Source organism: Scatophagus argus, chromosome 13, assembly GCF_020382885.2.
Source record: "Scatophagus argus isolate fScaArg1 chromosome 13, fScaArg1.pri, whole genome shotgun sequence".
NCBI classification, from domain to species: Eukaryota; Metazoa; Chordata; class Actinopteri; family Scatophagidae; genus Scatophagus; species Scatophagus argus.
The window spans coordinates 11,918,911-11,937,077 of record NC_058505.1 but is presented as its reverse complement, the minus strand read 5'-3'; the positions used below and the strand labels follow the sequence as shown (position 1 = coordinate 11,937,077).

At 40.5% G+C, this 18,167-nt stretch overlaps 3 protein-coding genes across 4 annotated transcripts; all 3 read right to left on the bottom strand.

Annotated features, from left to right (window-relative positions):
• Positions 1-990: 990 nt before the first annotated feature.
• On the bottom strand, positions 991-4,166 carry LOC124068862 (zona pellucida sperm-binding protein 3-like). Its single transcript, XM_046407368.1, has 8 exons — positions 3,673-4,166; positions 3,326-3,441; positions 3,089-3,192; positions 2,815-2,992; positions 2,553-2,670; positions 2,366-2,451; positions 1,636-1,907; positions 991-1,323 (listed from the first exon to the last, which is right to left on the bottom strand). The coding sequence occupies exons 1-8, from the start codon at positions 4,078-4,080 to the stop codon at positions 1,229-1,231; spliced, it is 1,377 nt and encodes a 458-aa protein (XP_046263324.1). The 5' UTR covers positions 4,081-4,166; the 3' UTR covers positions 991-1,228.
• A 1,419-nt stretch (positions 4,167-5,585) lies between these two features.
• Positions 5,586-7,588, bottom strand: zmp:0000001127 (interleukin-12 subunit alpha). Its single transcript, XM_046408580.1, has 7 exons — positions 7,570-7,588; positions 7,315-7,505; positions 7,126-7,212; positions 6,904-6,945; positions 6,486-6,608; positions 6,112-6,150; positions 5,586-5,987 (listed from the first exon to the last, which is right to left on the bottom strand). The coding sequence occupies exons 1-7, from the start codon at positions 7,586-7,588 to the stop codon at positions 5,856-5,858; spliced, it is 633 nt and encodes a 210-aa protein (XP_046264536.1). The 3' UTR covers positions 5,586-5,855.
• A 1,823-nt stretch (positions 7,589-9,411) lies between these two features.
• On the bottom strand, positions 9,412-17,108 carry zgc:153615 (uncharacterized protein LOC777747 homolog). Of its 2 annotated transcripts, none has more exons than XM_046409697.1 (7): positions 16,975-17,108; positions 14,658-14,767; positions 11,143-11,260; positions 10,798-11,004; positions 10,259-10,382; positions 10,044-10,137; positions 9,412-9,875 (listed from the first exon to the last, which is right to left on the bottom strand). In XM_046409697.1, exons 1-7 carry the CDS (start codon positions 17,002-17,004, stop codon positions 9,824-9,826), a joined length of 735 nt encoding a protein of 244 aa, XP_046265653.1. In that variant the 5' UTR covers positions 17,005-17,108; the 3' UTR covers positions 9,412-9,823. The 2 variants fall into 2 exon arrangements, with proteins under 2 accessions (XP_046265653.1, XP_046265654.1); XM_046409698.1 differs by having other exon boundaries at positions 10,852-11,004.
• Between the last annotated feature and the right edge of the window lie 1,059 nt (positions 17,109-18,167).

Below are 18,167 nucleotides of genomic sequence, written 5' to 3'. Positions count from 1 at the left end.
CAAACAATGGCTTATTCATTTGACATGGAAGTAAACAGGCGCCCAGGAAATCGACCAGTCGTGCCGGAAGCACCGAGAAATGACCAGTGATTAATCGTGAAGGTGGAGGAGGACGTTACAAACAAACCCCCATTTCTTGGAGCAGGACCGTGGACAGCGCTCCACACGCCCACCGGGGACAGACAATGAGGGGCGCTGTCCGAGGTTCTGACACCAACTAAACCCAGATAACTAAAATGTTCCAGCTGGCGAGAGCGCAAAAGAATTTCCATTTGCAATATTAACTCCAGTGAACATTAAGGGGTCACGTCAGGGCTTTCCTTAAAAGGCTGCGATGGTCTACAGCTTGGCGTCCATTTAGGGTGATTATGATGCGGGAAGTGCAAGGCGCTGCCCCTCGTCAACAAGGATTTTCTGCTCAAAGTCTCAATGAAAGGCTTGAGTAGACCACAACAACATGTTAGTGGTGCTTTCTTTACTCACTGTAGCCAGAAATAAGCAATTTTTTGGGAAAAATCCTAATGCAAATGCAAATTATAACCGAGACAAGTGACCAAAAATGCTGTTATTTTTCTGAAGGCAGAGCCAACATTTATACTGCATCATATACCCTCACAATGACCAATCAATAATGTGACTAACAGATAAGTAGGTTGTGGGTAGTAATGGAGGGAAGTGCTCGCTAATAGCACGTCTGCTTTTCTCCAGTTCAAAATAGCTGATATTACGTTTAATGAATCTTTACAGTGCATGTCAAAAAGATGCATTGTTTGTGTATTTGTACTCTTCTGACATCCACTTCTGCTTCTAGAGAATAATGACTTTGAGTGCTTCAAAACCCAATGCTAATTAAATTGCTTGCTAAAGAAATATCGAGTTCTTGGCAAAGAAGCTCAGATGCTGGATTTTGTAAAGCTCAGATATCAGATTAGAGATAACTGTAATGCTCATGAGTGTTGTGTGGGAAAGACGCAATGAAGGAAAGGTATGTTAATGTAAAATCTTTAATGGAAAAATACAAGAACTGTAGCAAAGTTAATGGAAATGTTTGCAGAGGGTTGAGAGTAAAGCTCACAGAAAAAAAAAACAATCTTCATTTCAGGTGAGATGATTATTCACAGTGTATGTGCAGATTAATGTGTGCATACGCGGGGGGTGGTGACTTGTGTCTGAAATGTTGCTGATATAATGTAAATCTCCAACAGTCTCCACTCTGCTATCATGGGTTTCAGGTGGTCCTGTTCCCTGGTGCAGTTTTTGCTAGCCTTACGTCACTTTTGCTGGGTGGCAACACAGTAATGGGTCCCAAATGGACAGTTTGCTCTGTAAAATAAATCACATGGCGTCAAAAAATGTGAAAGGGTCTCTTATAACTGCTATCAGTATACAAATAAACAGGTTCAAATACAATTCAAGATTAATGTTTTAATAAACATCAGGGCGGCAAAGCGATCACTTATATTCCAGCATTTATGTCTGTATTAAGGTCAGTACATTTAGAATTTCATATTTTTGGTGGTTAGCAAAAAAAGACTGTGATATGCCCAGAACGTTAGATTAAAACTGCACATACTGATCTTCTACAAAAGAAAGAACAAAAAAAAAAGGTAAGAACTAAATAAATGTTGCACTCACCTGCTTTGTACTCTGCTGCTCTCTTCATCAGTCCGGCAGACGATTGGTGACGTTTGTTGTGTGGGCTCTGGTGTCCCCTTGGACGAAAACGAAAATAACTGGCCGGGCGTTGTTCAGGTCTGTTCTGTGCCAAGCTCCCCTCTGGCGTCATAGAGGGCCATGTGTTGCTGCTGATGGTAGTTTTAGGCGTTTCTGAGGACAGAGGCTCCTCAACACGATGGGAGACATCGCAGCTTCTACATACCTGGTCATTCCCATCAACTGACCTCCATCTGGATAAGGAGCCAGTTCTCAAAATTAGGGTAACTAAAGAGATAATTGTTTATTTATTTATTTATTTTAAGATACTTTATTAATCCCAAGCTGGGAAATTACTTCTCTGCATTTAACACTGATTGAAACACACACACATGCAACATGCAGTGAAACACACAGGAGCAGTGGGCTGCATTAAGCGCCCAGGGAGCATATATTGGGGGTCAAGTGCCTTGCTCAAGGGTACATCAGCTGGCTAATGGGGGGTGGGGACATTATCACTCCACCACAATCAATTTTTTCTCTCGAACCAGTGACCTACCAATCACAAGCCGCTTCTCCAACCTCTAGGCCACGGCTGCCTACATGCCAACATGCTATGTTGTGCCTCATAGCATGTTTTATAGTGAGGAGAATCTTTCAAGAATCCAAGAGGTATAACTTTACTCTTTATTTTCTTTGCTGTGTAGCATACCTGTTGTCAATTAAAGAGCAGGCCCTGTTGTGTGAGCCCATTGTTGACATGACTGGAAGTGCCTTAACATAGCAGGTAACGTAGACCTGCGGGACACAGAGAATAATGATTCTAATGCAAGATTTACACTCACATGCATGACAATAAACATTTAATAGAAAAATAAAAGACAGGTAATTTTATCAACCTCATTGCTGGGCTCCTGGTAGAACCTGAAGGCATCAAGCTGAAACCTGAGCTTGTGTTCTACAACTCTTGATAGGAAACGGGAGCTGGAGTTTGTCATGTAAGCATCAACAAGGCATCTGTTAGGGCAGAAAAAGAAGACAGATGTTGGGAATGTAGTTACTTGAAAGAAAAAGAAAGCAATGATCATTTTAACGATCTTCAGTTCATTGTTGCGCTTCGGCAACAATGAAATGAAATTTATTTAAAGGTGCAGAGCTCACCCATGCTGCTCAATAAAGTCGTATCTTAAAGCAGCGTCAGCATCAGGGGTTGCGGTGGCAACACAGCGGTCAACGTAGACCCGCAGGGGCATGTGGTTACCAACGACAGCAGAAACTTCGAAATGAACGGGGTCACCCAGAAAGTAAGAATAAGATCCCCTCTCAAACCTCCAATCATCTGTGAAGATGAGATTAAAATGAGAAATCCAAAGCTTCAAGAAATAATCCTAAAAGAGAAGCATAAATCATGAAAACTATGCAGTCCCTTTCATACCGGTCTTGAGTAACAGATTGAAATCTATCTGATTCTCAGCTGAGGCTACAGAGACCAGAGGAACCCAGGTGGGTTGCAGGGAAATGCCAGACACAACGTACCTCCTGGAAACAGACGGGCAATTTAGTTTGCCTTTTTGGGAAATGCCTCTAAAATGTTGAATACAAGAATAAAATTCAAGTATAGCTGGCTTGAACAATACACACAAACTAGTGCGAGAAAATGTACAGGACTTACTTTTCATAATGACATTCAACTGGAATACTTGCTCCATCCAGTCTAAGTAAACCGTCAGATGCAGGTTCAGGTGAGTAGACCAGAACATTGGAATAGATTATCTTTTCTTTTGTCGACTGAAATGAACAGTGTTAGTCTTTTAGAATGTATTCTAGAGAGCCTAAGTTCTACAACAAAGCACAGACAAGACTTAAACCCTAAAACCCAGTCACTGTGCCCCTGACACTGAGTGATCATTTTTAGCTCAAGAGAAATCAAAAATACAAGCCATCACAAAACTGAATGAGGGGTGAATTTCTACTTGTTCAATTGTGCTTCCTCTCCCATAAAAACAACATAACGCTTACTGAGTGTTTGGTTCCACAATCCATCAGGTGGGCCCGGATGACGAATTTCTCCTCTTCTAATGGGACTGCTGCGCATGCTCCCCTCTCTCTCAGGGACTCTGAGCCCAGGCGCAGATGTCTACCGTCCACCTGAAGGCCTTGATCAAACATGTCCGCCTGCACCACAACCTCCATTGAGTCTGGGTGGCAGCTGACCACGACAGGTCGAGGTCGAGCGCTGAGCTCCGCGCTTTGCTGCTGTTTAACCGCTTTCAGCGAAAGCTGGATGTCACCATGAGTCCTGCTCGGGATGTGGGAGTTTGCTGCGCTGGAGCCTCGGCTGTACATTAACCGGCTTTCTGTGAGTTTGAAAAGTGAGATGAGGACGATAATCCACCATAAAGAGGTTGTCTGAAGCTTGCGATCCATTCTTGGCCTCGGACGGGTTTGGAAGGAGGGGTGATGTCCTGCAGCCTCTGAACATATCACCGCAGCTGTGAACAATCAGCGATGGGTTGAACTCCTCCAACACACCTGGGCGCAGGATTTGACTAATATTAACCCCGGTTCACGCAACGAGTATATAAAGAATTCTTTATAATGTGATTCCTTTAAAGTATTTAGAATTTCTAGTCTGTGTAAACAAATAATAACTTTAGATAAGAAAGTTCTCACGTACGCGTTTTGGTGGCTTGGTCTTTTGGCGAAGACATGTATGTGTTGTAAGCTAAATGTGCCACTAGGGGGCACGACAACTGCAAAAGTGAGTCCAGTTTGCCGGCTGTGAAATCATTTTATCTCAATAGTATGAACACATGAAACTGAATTGAACTGAACTTGAACTTGAACTAAATCATTTCAGCTGTACGTTAATTTATTCTCAGTTCAGAATCAAAAAGTCTGTTTGTCCTGAGCATCCATTTAAACTGAATTGAGAAATTGAGGTTTGATACAGGAATGATATGACATGGCATGGACATTACAGGTGTCTCTTGACATCAGCAGCCACAAATATCAATGTTGTCATTTCTACTGAATGGAGTAAGGGATACAAAATGAAACTTAATGAAGCTAAATTTGACTTTCAGAGAGGATTTATGAAGAAGCCAAATGGCTTACTTGCACTTTCAGTGCTTCATTCCCCAAATCATGGAATCATGAAAAGTCTTGACCAAGAAAACTTCATCTGGACATTCCAGACAACACTCTTGTTGTGTCCCTCACAACAAGAGGGACACTTGAGCACCTGCTCTGGATCCCTAACCTTGACCTCAGCGTGACTCTACTTCAGCTATTAGTTTACTTCAAAACCACAACCAGACACTGAATATCTTTTTTTTTTTTTATCCACTTTCACATCCTTCTGCATATCATTTTTTTAATCACACTATTATGGTCACCAGATTGTAAGCTGACAATTAACACCGGACTTTCCAACAAGCATACAAACAAACACTATGTTGTATCTTGTTTTGGGGGCTGATATGGTGACAGGAAAATACAGTCAGACTGTTAGTATAGTCCAATGGCAAAAAAAAAAAAAACCAAAACAAAACAAAACAAAAAAACATCTTGACAAAGAAATCACATTTTCAGGATTTCAGGAAATTTTTAATTTCAGGAATTAAAAAATTCCTGTACATCACATATATTTTTGTTTTGTGGTTGCATTATATTAACCATCTGTGTCAGATGAGCTCCTACTTGAAAAAAGAAAAATTCAGTGACTGAATCTGAATAATATGTACAGCCTAAGACTGTGAATATTACTTACATCATCTCACATTAATACATTTTGTGGAAATAAAGTGAAAACAGTGTGTGCATGAATGATAAATCAGTAGACTTTATGCAGGAAAAAAATGTATTTAATTTGATTGTTGCAAACAAGGGAATAATAATATCAATAAATAGTCAAAATAAATAGTCAAGAATACAACAAATAGAATTAATAAATAAATCTGTAAATAAAAGTCTGTAAATAGACTTATAAAAAGTGACTAAATACTTTCTAAAAGTACTTTAACACATCATTTTGATGTCAAATATAAGTTACATGACCATGTAAAAATAATTAATATGTGCTGAAAATTGAGCATCTTGAACTGGATTTCATGAATGTAACATGAACTGTCAATGTAATTTATGGATTTTTTATGTGAAACAGTTTTACTAAAACTACTGATCTGTCAGAGCACAGTGATTCATTTAGTGTGTTCGCCAGAGTTCATGTATGAAATGACTCTGTTGATCGTAACGGTGCGGATCTGGAAGCCTTTCAGCACTTTGCAGAGGCTCAGCCGTTCATCGTAGGTGCTCGGACGGTCTGCAGCAGCCTTACAAGAACACACAGAGGAATTCTGATTGGTTAGACTGCTCTTCCAGAGGCTTGAAAATGAAGTAAATTTCTAAGAAATGAGCCACAGCTGTATCACAATGACGTGTTAAGAGATCTCTTACCTCCTCTGAGTCTGTTGGCAGAGACCAGGCAAAGCAGTTCTGTCGAGAGCAAATGATTCACTTTAAACATCTCTGACTCCTGTCCTTCATGAACAATGCGATATTTATGCAAGATGTGTCTATTGATCCAAGTAATGGCCGTTGATTTCGGTTACACTATTATCTCCTATCAGAAACCTCCTTTTTCACCCCTGCACATGCGTTTTTGTGTGTGTCATGTAAGCACATCATATCTAAAACAGATGACAGAGCTTGTAAGCAATTCGACGCAACACGCTGTCAATTCGCAGCCAGTGTTAAGTTCTAGCATTGGTGCAAATGGCAGGAAGCAGCAGTGCAGCTGAATATTTTATGTGTTGTGTAAAATGACTCACCTCCATGAGTTCTTTGAGGCTGAGCAGAATAGACGGACGGATTAAATTATCAGGATCTGGTTGAGCAGCCAGAAATTGGTAGTAGTGACGCAGATCCTCTCCGATGTTTGTCAGACACAAGTCCTGAATGGTTGAAACGATTGTTAAGACACATACATATGTGTATAGTGTATAAACCTTCAGTGGTCCTTTTATTGGGTAGACTACTATCTACTCCCCTACTATCTTAAAATGTTTTAGTTGTACATGTGTAAAGTGATTTCTTTGTTTAATACCGAGGTCACTATTGAAGGAGGTGTTTACATTAAGAGATGTTTCTGTGTTCAGTCACACAGCATCACTATGACCTCAATGTTAAAACATAAATCACTAAACATTTCTACCAAAAGAGAACATCAAAAGTAGACTTACGACCTACCTGATCAAATTCTGTCTTCACGATTTCTGAGCATGCTGATTCCTGTTGGACAAAGACGGTTTAAGTAATACAAAGGCAAAGCTATCAGAGAACTGCCAACAGCTCAGTGCCTTAAAGTAGAGTTTTATGGGCTGCAACACATTAGTACAGTTGTTTTGTTTGTTTGATTCTCTCAAGCTTGAAATATGGACATTTGAACAATGTGAACTTATCATTATTTACCTTTGGTGCACACGCAAACGCTGTGTTTGTCTTCACGTTGAGCTCCACGCTTTGCTTTGTGCAGTCGATTCCGCTGAACAGGTCATTCTGGAGGAAACAGAAAGATCATTCAAAAACAACTGTGAATTAAAACCAGAGTAAAGAAGACTGTAGGATTCAGTCTTTAATCACTATATTTTGCAGGCCTACCTGAGCGAGCTTTTCAGTGACGTTCTTTAGAAGTGTCTGAGCGTACAAAACGCAGGAGTCTGCCATCGGTCCTTTACTCATCACTGGCAGAGACTGGCTGACCTTCCACAGAGGACAGGTGAGCAGTAGGAGCAGCAGAGCACAGGACAAGTCTGTCAGGAGGAGTAAAAAGTATGGTCGCAAAAGTAAATCTTAAGTTCCATCTATTGCCTTGCACAAACAAAATACTTGTCAGACAGCATACGTTACACTCACAGAGCTTGACGAGCGGCATCTTGGATAATACTGTCGATACAGATTCTTTCGTGTAACTGACTGAACTCAGACATCCTTAAGTGTTTTATACCCACTCTGATGGAGGGATTTCCCTCGCACTACAGCAGTGTGTTGATGCTTAACTGTAAATAGAAAGTGCACAGTCAAGGTTGTGAAATATTTCCCCTATATCACCGTATGCCTTGGTGAAACTGGAATTAACACAAACACTGGTGAGTAATGAATCTTGGCCATGGTTACTGTTCATTGTTGACATTTCCAAAGAGGCCATAGTGAAAGCATTATGTTATATGCTATTTTAAACATACTTGTCCCCATGCCGTGTCCCATGTAAAAATAAAAGCCCCTTTTTGTTCGATGAAGAGTAACTTTAATAGAAGTCATAATAAATTCAGGAAAAGAAAATATTAAAAATATTTGTTCAGTTTAATATTAAATGTTTTTCACATATGTATAAAAATTCAAATTCCATTGAGAAAAATATAATTAAAAATTAATTTTGGCGTTTCAACGGCGTTTCAACGCAACAAATGTAATTTATACTTTTAAAATAATGTCTGAATTCTGAGCAGCCATAGGTGGAAATTATTCATTGATTATTATTTATTTTTGCTGTTCTCGTTTGTTGAAGTATGTGTACATTTCAATAATTAATTTTTGTCTTTGGTTCACTTACATTTTTATTGATACTAACGCTAATGTAATAGCAGTTAATTCTGGATCAAGTCGTGACTTTATTTTTGTGGCCACAGTCAGAGTTCTTCCCCTGCTGCTTGTGAAAGTCCACAAAACTCAGTTACATAAGTGTCAACACGTGTCTGCATGTGTGATTGAGCAGAAAAACTCGACTGCGCCCTTCTCTGCTACTCTGAATCCGTGAATGACACCAGACACGCTTTCTCAAGCTGCACTTGATGAAATATTTCCTACGGGTGTGTGTGTGTACGTGTGTGTTTGAATCATTTGTTTTTACAGTAAATTACACGAATGCACACAGAGGACACAAAACGCAAATGAGCTCTCATGAAATCCAGCCAAATATAAACAGAATTCACACACTTTACATACATTTATTACTAGAGGGTTTCTCTTTCTCTCTCTCTTTCTCTCTCTCTCTCTCTCTCTCTCTTTCTTTTTACAATCATTATACAGTACATTTATCAATGAAGCGTACAATAGAAAAAGAAAAGTTTGACTGACATTTTTATAAAGGTGAGAGTGACAACACTTAAACACAGCCGGACGACAGGGCGTGTTCTTCATCTTTTTAATAAAGCATCTGTAACATTTACGTACAATATGTCCATAAATCTTCTGAACACATAAAATAGATAGATGTTTAGGCTGTGATGTATTGATATATTTGTGTAACATGATTATATATGTATCCCTTTTTAGCATTAGTAAATTAAGCTAAAAAAAAATGATATAGTTTGTGCATACTTTTATTTAGAGGCTGTTCACCTGCCTCTACTTTTGCATTATATCTTCTTAGGTGTTGACCAATAGCATTTTTTTATCTTGTCATTTTTTCCAATACATGGAGTAGACAGCAGCATTTGACAAATTCAAATTTGTATTTTGAATTAAGTTCAGAATGCCATCCAGTAAAGCTCTAAATGCATCCTTAAAACAGGTGGAATCTGCATTGAGTTACATCCAGTTTTGTGTCTAAATTATTCTTAGCATTTGGGGTTTTTTTTGTTTGTTTGTTTGTTTTTTGTTTGTCATTTTCTACTGCAACAGCTTAGCCAGTAGATGTTTTATTGTGAATTTTTATTGTGGCCCCTACAAGTCTTCATTGTTTCCTGAGACGAGGGAGAAGCAAGGTCTGCAGGGTCTCTCTTTCTCGCTCTCTCTCTGTAACCCAGTATTAATATGCACGAGTGTACCGTGCAACATCGTGAGGAGGTAACTCAGAGTTAGGGAACAAATTAAGTTGAGAGGATTCCCCTAATTCTATGTAATATGGCATGATGAAAAAGCTGCACAAACTCAACAATGTTCATACTGAACGCAGCAATGACTCAGCCTCCTTTTAGATGTTGGGTCCTCTCCGAACATCCTGGTGTTGGGATACATTATAAGTGTGCCTGTGTGTTAACATTACAGAATATGGTGCATTAATTTCTCCAGGAACGGTCAGCAAAGATGGTTTTCCATTAGTAATGGTGACAGTCCATGAAGTGGGAGGTCAAGATGGCGTGCAGACGGACACACGTGAGGAAGGGTTTTATTTGGAGATGGCTTTCTCTGCCTGGTGCCGCTGATGGCTGTGAGCATGCCTGTCATAACAAAGACCAGAAGTGCATTAGAGCAATCATGGGAAGTACATGTCCAAAATAGCTCATTCACACTACTCATGTTTGGCAAGATTTATGCTAGAAATTGAGAATTTGGCAGATACTGCAGACAGAAGGTAGAGAGTGGGGTGAGAGAAAACAAATATTTACCTGGTGAGGTCCTCTATGTCCACCAGCATGGCGTCCTGCTCTACATGCAGCTCATCCCTCAACAGCAGCAACTGTACCAGCTCCTCATTTAGACCTGTGCAGAATTTAGGAGATTGTTGAATTTATCAGATACTTCCAAAGATGTGTGTGTGTGTGTGTGTGTGTGTGTGTGTGTGTGTGTGTGTGTGTGTGTGTGTGCACGTGCATCTACTCACTCTGAATCTGTGAGTGTAAGTCATTTGTGATGACTTGCAGCTGTCCAAGGCTCATGTCCCTCATGTCCCCTCGCCTCAGATTCCTCTTCATCAAGCCCTCGCTGATGTGGGGCAGATGGGGAAGCTGCATATGTACACACACACACATACACACACACAAACAGGAAATTTCTGCATGTCAAAATGTGCAAAACAGCACAGAATGCAAAGATTAAAGCAGTATCAGCAGTAGGACAATTTTTCTGTTGTGTTTACCAGTATCAGGGATTTTCTCACAACACACACATCTGCACAGCTACAAACCCTCCAGCTACAATACCCTTCTGTTCAGGCCATGCAAGTCCCTTATGTAATTTGTGCTGTGTTGTTTTTACCGTAACGAGATAGCAAGTTATAGTGAGTCATTTTTTTTTTTTGCTTTTTCTTCTCTCACTTAAGGTACAGACATTTCATTGTGTTGGATCATCTCCAAGAAGGAATTAAGAGCTCCACACTTGCACACAAATCCCCTGAGCTGTCTCTCTCTCTCAGAGACTAACCAAGTCAGCCACAGGGGAACGTCTGTGCAGCTGGATTTGCCTCTCCACCTCCACCTGCATGCGGGCCATGGGTCGAGCCAGGGCCAGCGCCACCCGGGCCTCTTCCTGCAGCCTCCTCTGCACCCGCCAGAACCCACCGCAGTCATCTAACGGGTCTGAGTCCTCCTCTGCTGTGTCTCGGTCCGACAACGATGAGCTCTGCTTGCTCTGGAGAGGAAGTGGTGTAAGTGATACAATGATGTAACGGCCGATGTGGTTGTCACACAAGGTTATTCACAAAGAGTAAATGAGAGTAGTGGGACGACACACAATCACCCAGACACAAATTAGCCAAGTTGCACATACCACAGGTGACAGTGGTGTGTCCAGGCTGGTCTCTGTCCTGCTGTCCTCAGCATCACTGTCTTTGTCACTGCTGCTGTCATTAACAAAACACACCTGCAGGTTCACCCCACTCTGCAGTCTGAGAGACAAAACACAAACAGCAACAAACATGAGAGAAGAAATCATGACCTTTCGTTGGAGATACTGAAAATGTCTGCCAGTTAGAGTGAAACCCACGGAGAGAAAAAGGGAAATACCTGATTTGTTTGTGCTTATTTTGTTTACAGATGTCGCTTAAATGCCAACATCACAACAAAAAAAAATCACAACATGTAGGACTTGGTAGGAATGTAAGATGTTATCTTTATCCCCGACAAGTTTATCCTGAAAGACATTGGACATTGTGCACATGCAATGGTGAAGAAAGGTGGAAAGCGGAAAGGCCAGCAAATGTTTGGACACAAGGTTCCAGCATTTGCAGAATTCTCAAAATGAATATAAAAAACACCTTTTAATTAAATGCTCACTGTAATTTCCACAAAGAAAAAGCAAAACCAGCATCCAAAATTTTGCTATCTTGTACTGTACTCAGGGTACTCAGGGTTGTGCTTCATGTGCCAGACTCCATGGACAATCAGCTGGAGTTTTTTTTTTTTTTTCACAAAAGACTTGTACACAGCACAACACAGGAAGGGAACTGCTGGTTTTTCAGTGCAAAAGAAGCCATAGTGTTGTAAACAGTCACTCACTTTCAACACACTACATATTATTAAAATGAAGGATACCCTTTTTCTGAGATGTTCAACATGCAACTAAAAAAATGGGGACCCTCTTTTGCAAAAACAAGTGTGATTTAGTGTCATAAAGCAACACCAACAATGAAAGGTTGACATGAAGTCATGTCAAAATTATTATTCGCCTTCAGGAAAACGCTAATAAAGGGCACTCCTGTCCACATGCATTAATGAAGCCTATAACGAAATGTTTTTTTGAGTTTGATGGAGTTGACCAGCCTACACAGAGCTTTGACACTGACCCTATCCAGCATGTTTAGGGTGAACTGGAACATCGACTGCAGTCCTGGCCTTATTGCCTAACAGCAGCACCCAGTCTGACCTCACTATCGCTTTTGTGGGTGGATGAAAGGAGATTGTTGCAGTCAGATTCCAAAAACTTGTGAAAAGCCTTCTTAGAAGAGTTGGGCCATTGATATTCTACCTGTCCAAGCAGAATATCAATGCCTGTAGATTTGGAATGACATATGATAAAATGGCATATATACTTTTGTTTACAAATTGTATTGATGTTAATATCATCACAGTCTGTGACCTAATCAAGCTTCAATGAAACAACGAAAGCCACAGACCTAACATAAGCTCCTCCACAGCAGTTACACCTCAAACCTCAACCTTTCCAGGAGCTCAAAACACCATTCATTTAATTCCAGATCATGATACTCTGACTGAAAAAAACCTAACAACCCAGAGTAACCTCCTCCTAAATGAAAATGTGAACAGTAACAATGCATTTCACAAGCTGGACTGGGTTGGGTTGGAATTTCCACCCCAAGCCGAATTGTAGAGGGTACATCTTTACCTCCACTAAAGGTCTCATGACCTTTATGACCAAGTCTACCAATTGCAGCCATAAACTCATTTATAGGTCTTACTTCTTCTTTCAGGCGTATTTGAACTGCACTTCCTCAAATAGCAGTCAGCAGCATGGAGGCGTGGCATTGTTTGACAGAAACGCCCTCTTAATGAAAAGTCAAAGTGCCAGAGAGGATGTCACTAGGGGTAAAATCTGTCATGTAAAGAAAGCAGAAAGAGTCATGCTGTTTCTGTAGTGGCTTTGGTTAACCATCTAGTGTCTGATGTAATGCAACTCTTTCCACTATCTGTGCGTGTGTGTGCATGCACATGTCTGTGGGCGTCCAAAACCTCAATTGCGAGCACGAAATATCAAATTCACTGGAAAATGATCATCTTCAGTTTAATTTCATTATGTCAGACCTGCTGTATAACAAATTCAGTCAAATTGTAATAATTTAAGGAATGAAGACTTCTTTTGTATTGCATGTGGATGTCACATTGCTGTCCAGGTGATTAACAACCTAATATGGTGGGAAAAATATAAACAATGAAAGACTGATACATACATATACATATATATATATAATGACACTTTTCTCATTTAAAGCTTTTTAAAGTAAAGTTTTTACTGGGAAATGTGATTAGACGCTTGTATTCCATCATTTTCATCTATGTCATGAAGCTTGGGAGTTTCTGTAACGCAATAGAGGTTAACCACTGTAGGCCACTACCTCCTCTTCTCCTCTCCATGCTCGAGTTTCTTTGTTCTGCTGGCAATAGTAAACTAGTTATTGTTTGGTCTGATGTCACTTCCATTGGACTGACTGTAAAAAGTAAACTGTGGCTTTCTGGGAAACCTTTCATTTTTTAGCTGCATGTTTGTCACTCATTCTCTTCCTCTGTTTGCTGTCAGGTCTTACATATATCTAGACACCCACGAAGATACCCAGGATAACTCAACTGCTTAACCCCTGCTATTGCACTGTGCCGCCCGTCTATATGACTCACTGTCTTAGGGACAGACTTCCCAAAAGGGCCTGATCTCATTTACTGTCATGTTCACTTGCCACCTATGAGCCAGCAAGCCATTCCAATCAGTCTGATCTTTCCAGTCTGTGTGTTTTTAGCTCATGGTCTTTACTTCATAGGTAAAATGGGCTGACGGGAAGATTCCTCATTGTTAACAATCAGCTGTCACTGCCGTCACTGATGCTAAAAACAGAAAGGCCACTGAGCTAAATGACGAACATTGCAGGAGCTATGAAAAACAGCCATGTTCTTAGCTTTATTTTTTCATATGATCAAAGCCTGTGAATATTCTCTTTCATCCAGGTCATGGTTATCTGAAGGAAATTCAATCGAACGCAAGTGGACTTAGTTATTTGTCTTTGAAGACGTTTCACCTCTCATCCAAGAGGCTTCATCAGTTCATGCTTGACGCTTCACTAGGCTGGGACATGATCAAAGGGGTTTAAAAGAATTTTGTTTGTACTTTAAGAGGTAATAGAATTTCCTCAACCCATAAAGGAACATGACATCCTTCAGTTGTAACTGAATTTTTTTTAAAAAAATGCCAAAATATTCATTTGACAGCAAAGCTTCAACATAGACTGTGGCATGTATATAATGAAACACCTTATGTTGGCCAGTTGTGCTTTCTACATGAGGAGGATCCATATGAAGTCTACAAAAGCTACAGTTAATTTTTTATTCAGGCTTTAAAACAGATTAATGATGTTTTCTGTGAATGATTAGTTGAATCTAGGGCATTGCTTCTCTGCCATCCAAATAAAATAATAAATTCAAGGAGAACATCTAAAGATAAAAAGGGTCGGCTGTTGGAAGCTAACACACAAAAATATTGGTGTGGGACTTCAAAAGGCTACATTGATCAAACCGGAACACACACACACACACACACACTCACGTTTGATCCAAACCTACCGGGAGGATGGGCCGTTTTTGCTGCAGCTGGTGTAAATGACGGGCTCGTCGTCATAGAAACTGCCAAGGGCAAGTTTCTGCCTGATGGACTCTCTCTCATTCCTCTGGGCCTGCCAAAGAAATCAGAAAGAAACACATGAATGTAAAGAACATCAATAAAAAATGACGCTGGTGTCATAGTTCCATCTCTGCTTGATTGACCAAGTGGGACGAAACTCACAGGAAGAAATATTAAGCTGGGTGATTAAATTAAAGCTACGAGGGATTGTAGCCTTATTGAATAACGCTGGATGACAGGAGGAGGATGAAAGGAAAACAGAAGAAAGAGGAACTAGAGAGGAGGGACAAATATGGATTTATGTAAGGAAATGTGAAAGGGAAGAATGTAAGAAAGCCATGCAAGCCCATTTCCTTCCCTTTACACATTACTATAACCCATAAATATGTTAAGTGCAAAGCTTAGCAAACACATTTATAAAAATCTGTTATTTTGCCTTGTGTTGATAGAGACAGGCATCCCTCTTTATATGACTCTCTTCTCATTTTCTGTTCTGTCTCTGATCAGCTAACCCAAAAATGTAACGTTTCAATAGTCAGTGTGAAACTTTTTACAGCCCACCACACAGAATAGCCTGTTCGTCCTGTCTCACAGACGTTTACAAGAAACATTGGGCTTGATTTGCAACCTGATTAAAAAGGCACATGTGGCAGTTTTCTCCCACAGTTGTAAATCGGGCGAATCTGAAACTCTGTAATTTGCTAGGAATTTGTTAGTGTGAATGTATTTGTCTGGGTGTTACATACTGCCAACCTGCTGATAACCTGCCCAGGATAAAACCTGCCGCTTACCTGATGCACCCTGCAGACTGGTACAAAAAATGAATGAATGAATTAAGCAGGCAGTTTCATTTCTCATTATAGTGCCCATGCAACATTCTGTTTCAACACGGAAGTAGTGAATATAAAAGTGTACAGCATGTTCTTTGCTTTTTCTTTGTACAGTATATCCGCGCATCATCTAAAAAAAGAAAAGAATATCTAGTATTGAATATTTGTCCATTTATTTTTAAATGCATCTTTTTTCTTGTCAGACTGAAATTGCACTTGACTTTTTTTCCAGCGATCAACAAATCTTTAAGGTCTTTGGTAATAACACTGGAGCTCAAAGTCATCAATAACAGCCTTCCTTTGCTCATTTGTCCATTCACAGTCCGTCATCGCGACAGCAGCCATTATCTACAGGCAAATTGTTAAAAATGCCACGTCATTCTGCTCTCTGTTTGGCAGCTTCATGACTAAACTCTCTTTGCAGGCATTTTCTCTCCTCCCCTCTTATTTATTTCGTCTTACTTCTGTTTTCAGCATCTAGAAGTTCCTTATTTGCTGTTGTCCCATTTCCTCCTCCTCCTCTTCTGTCAAATCCTACCTTGAATCATTTATCATTTTCACTTTATTTCAGCTTCCACTCTGTAGCTGCCCCCAGAACTCAATTCTTTTTGTCAAACCTTTTTAGGTCATTTGAGCTGCCCTGTTTTCTGGCACACCGAATCCTACGTCTTGAGTTTTTCTGTCTTTAAAACATCAATACTGAGCAAAATGTTTCATGATTTCCTATTCTGGCACCATGAGAATACTATTTTTATATCACTGAATAAGCCTGCATTCATGTGTGAAAGCATGTGACACACAACTTTTCCAAAACGAGGGATGTTTCTCTTCTGTGCCAACCCTCTGTCTTTAAATAATCTACTAACCTGACTAACATCCTCTTTTTTTGGTTTGCGTCATTAGATGAGGCTGTGATATAAGAGCATGAATCACAGTTGATCACCCTCACTTGGGCCAACCAACGCTCTGCCTCCTGCTCATCCAGTTCACACAGCCGGATGTCCCCCTTACCAACAGACTGTCTATACACACACACACACACACACACACACACACACACACACACACACAGAGAGAGCCTATTTTTTTTTTAGCCTCCCATAAGAAACCATGTGGAATAGCAAAAGGATGTCATGATTATCATCTATGATTTCATTTAGGAAAAACTGAACAAAGTGTCATTTGATTTTACATAATGTATAAGAGATGAAATCATTTCAAATTTTACTGAGGTGATGTAAAAACACAGACATAAACAGGTAGATATGACATATGAACACACCCAGGCCACCTCACACGATCACGCATCCATTAAGGCTGATTCATCTACAGCAGCTCCCCTCCATCATGGATACCTATCATGAATACCTGCAAATGTAGCACACTACACACTCAGAATCACGACACATGCTAACACAAAGCCACACACCTGGTAAACGCGTTTCTCCTGGTGCACCATCCTTCAGCGCATCATACTAAAAGAGCCGCCCTGCCCTTTTCTACACTGCAGTGAAGCCAGACCCAGGAGACCCTCTCATATACTGCAGCTTGAGGGAGGGTGGGGAGGAGGCAGCAGAGAGAGGAGGGGGAGAACAGGAGAGGAAAGAGTGGGAAGAGACGGAAGCGGAGGAGGAGAGAGAAATAGAGGAGGGAGGGGAGAGACAGAGCTGCTCGGTGCTGCTGCTGCTCCCCTGATTTGTTATCTGTTCCTCCATCTTACTCTCTTGCTTTCATTTCCCTGGCTTCTCCTCTCCGTCTTTCTCTTTATGGAGGCAACAAATAGCAGCTGCTAGAATTCTGTGTCCTGATAAGAGGAGACAGACCTTATAGATTTACAGAAATACGGGCATGTGAATGGTTCCACAGCAAGGTGAGTGATACGGTGGGGCCAGGTCCAGCTAAACATAGTCTGATAAATGAAGGTGCAACACTGGAAAACAAAACCATTAAGGAGGCCACGGCTGATCAATAATAGCTCCATTAATAAATGGCAGCATTCTTAAGCTACACTGACATGGCGTCTGAATCTGCTCGTTGGCCCAAGGTAGAGCAGTGAATTTTTAATTGCACATCCTCTTTCTTTTGCCTCCTAAAGGAACAGGCCCATTCCACATCACAGATTTAAGTGTGATGAGCCGTAACAGAGACAAGGAAGCGTAGGGTTCACATGACCATGTGTGCAAAAAGAACCACAAATGTACACACACACACAAAAGCGCATACACATAGCCACAGTGAGTTCCCACAGTGCTGTGTCATCTTTCAGCCATCATCAGCATCAGAAGCCCAATATCCCCAGCCTTTCAGCCTTTTCACATTTCTCTAAGGGCAAAGTATACATTACAATTATATACCGCAGCTACATATAGTATTGAAACCAGACATGCACAGTCTCAGATTGCAGATGTTGTCATGCAGGTATTGTTTTATATGATCAGCCTGTGATTTATTTAATTTTTGGCTTGAGATTGTGTTTTTCTATTATTCTTAGAAGTATATTATTGATGGAAACATATATTTGTGCTGAATATTTTTCTTGTCTTGTGTGTCAGTGTGATTTATCAGAATGAATAGACAAAGAGTCACTCACTGAGATGTTGGACAGTTTGGTTTGCCCTCCAC

Coding starts and splice junctions, on each gene's coding strand:
- LOC124068862 (XM_046407368.1), bottom strand. CDS start 4,080: ATGGATCGCAAGCTTCAGACAACCTCTTTATGGTGGATTATCGTCCTC. Junction 3,193..3,325: donor GTTGAATGTCATTATGAAAA/GTAAGTCCTGTA, acceptor GTCTGTTTCCAG/GAGGTACGTTGTGTCTGGCA. Junction 2,452..2,552: donor ACCAGGAGCCCAGCAATGAG/GTTGATAAAATT, acceptor TGTGTCCCGCAG/GTCTACGTTACCTGCTATGT.
- zmp:0000001127 (XM_046408580.1), bottom strand. Junction 6,609..6,903: donor TGAAGACAGAATTTGATCAG/GTAGGTCGTAAG, acceptor TCAACCATTCAG/GACTTGTGTCTGACAAACAT. Junction 6,151..6,485: donor GCCTCAAAGAACTCATGGAG/GTGAGTCATTTT, acceptor TGCTCTCGACAG/AACTGCTTTGCCTGGTCTCT.
- zgc:153615 (XM_046409697.1), bottom strand. CDS start 17,004: ATGGTGCACCAGGAGAAACGCGTTTACCAG. Junction 14,768..16,974: donor AGGAGAAACGCGTTTACCAG/GTGTGTGGCTTT, acceptor TTTCTTTGGCAG/GCCCAGAGGAATGAGAGAGA. Junction 10,383..10,797: donor GTTCCCCTGTGGCTGACTTG/GTTAGTCTCTGA, acceptor GTACATATGCAG/CTTCCCCATCTGCCCCACAT.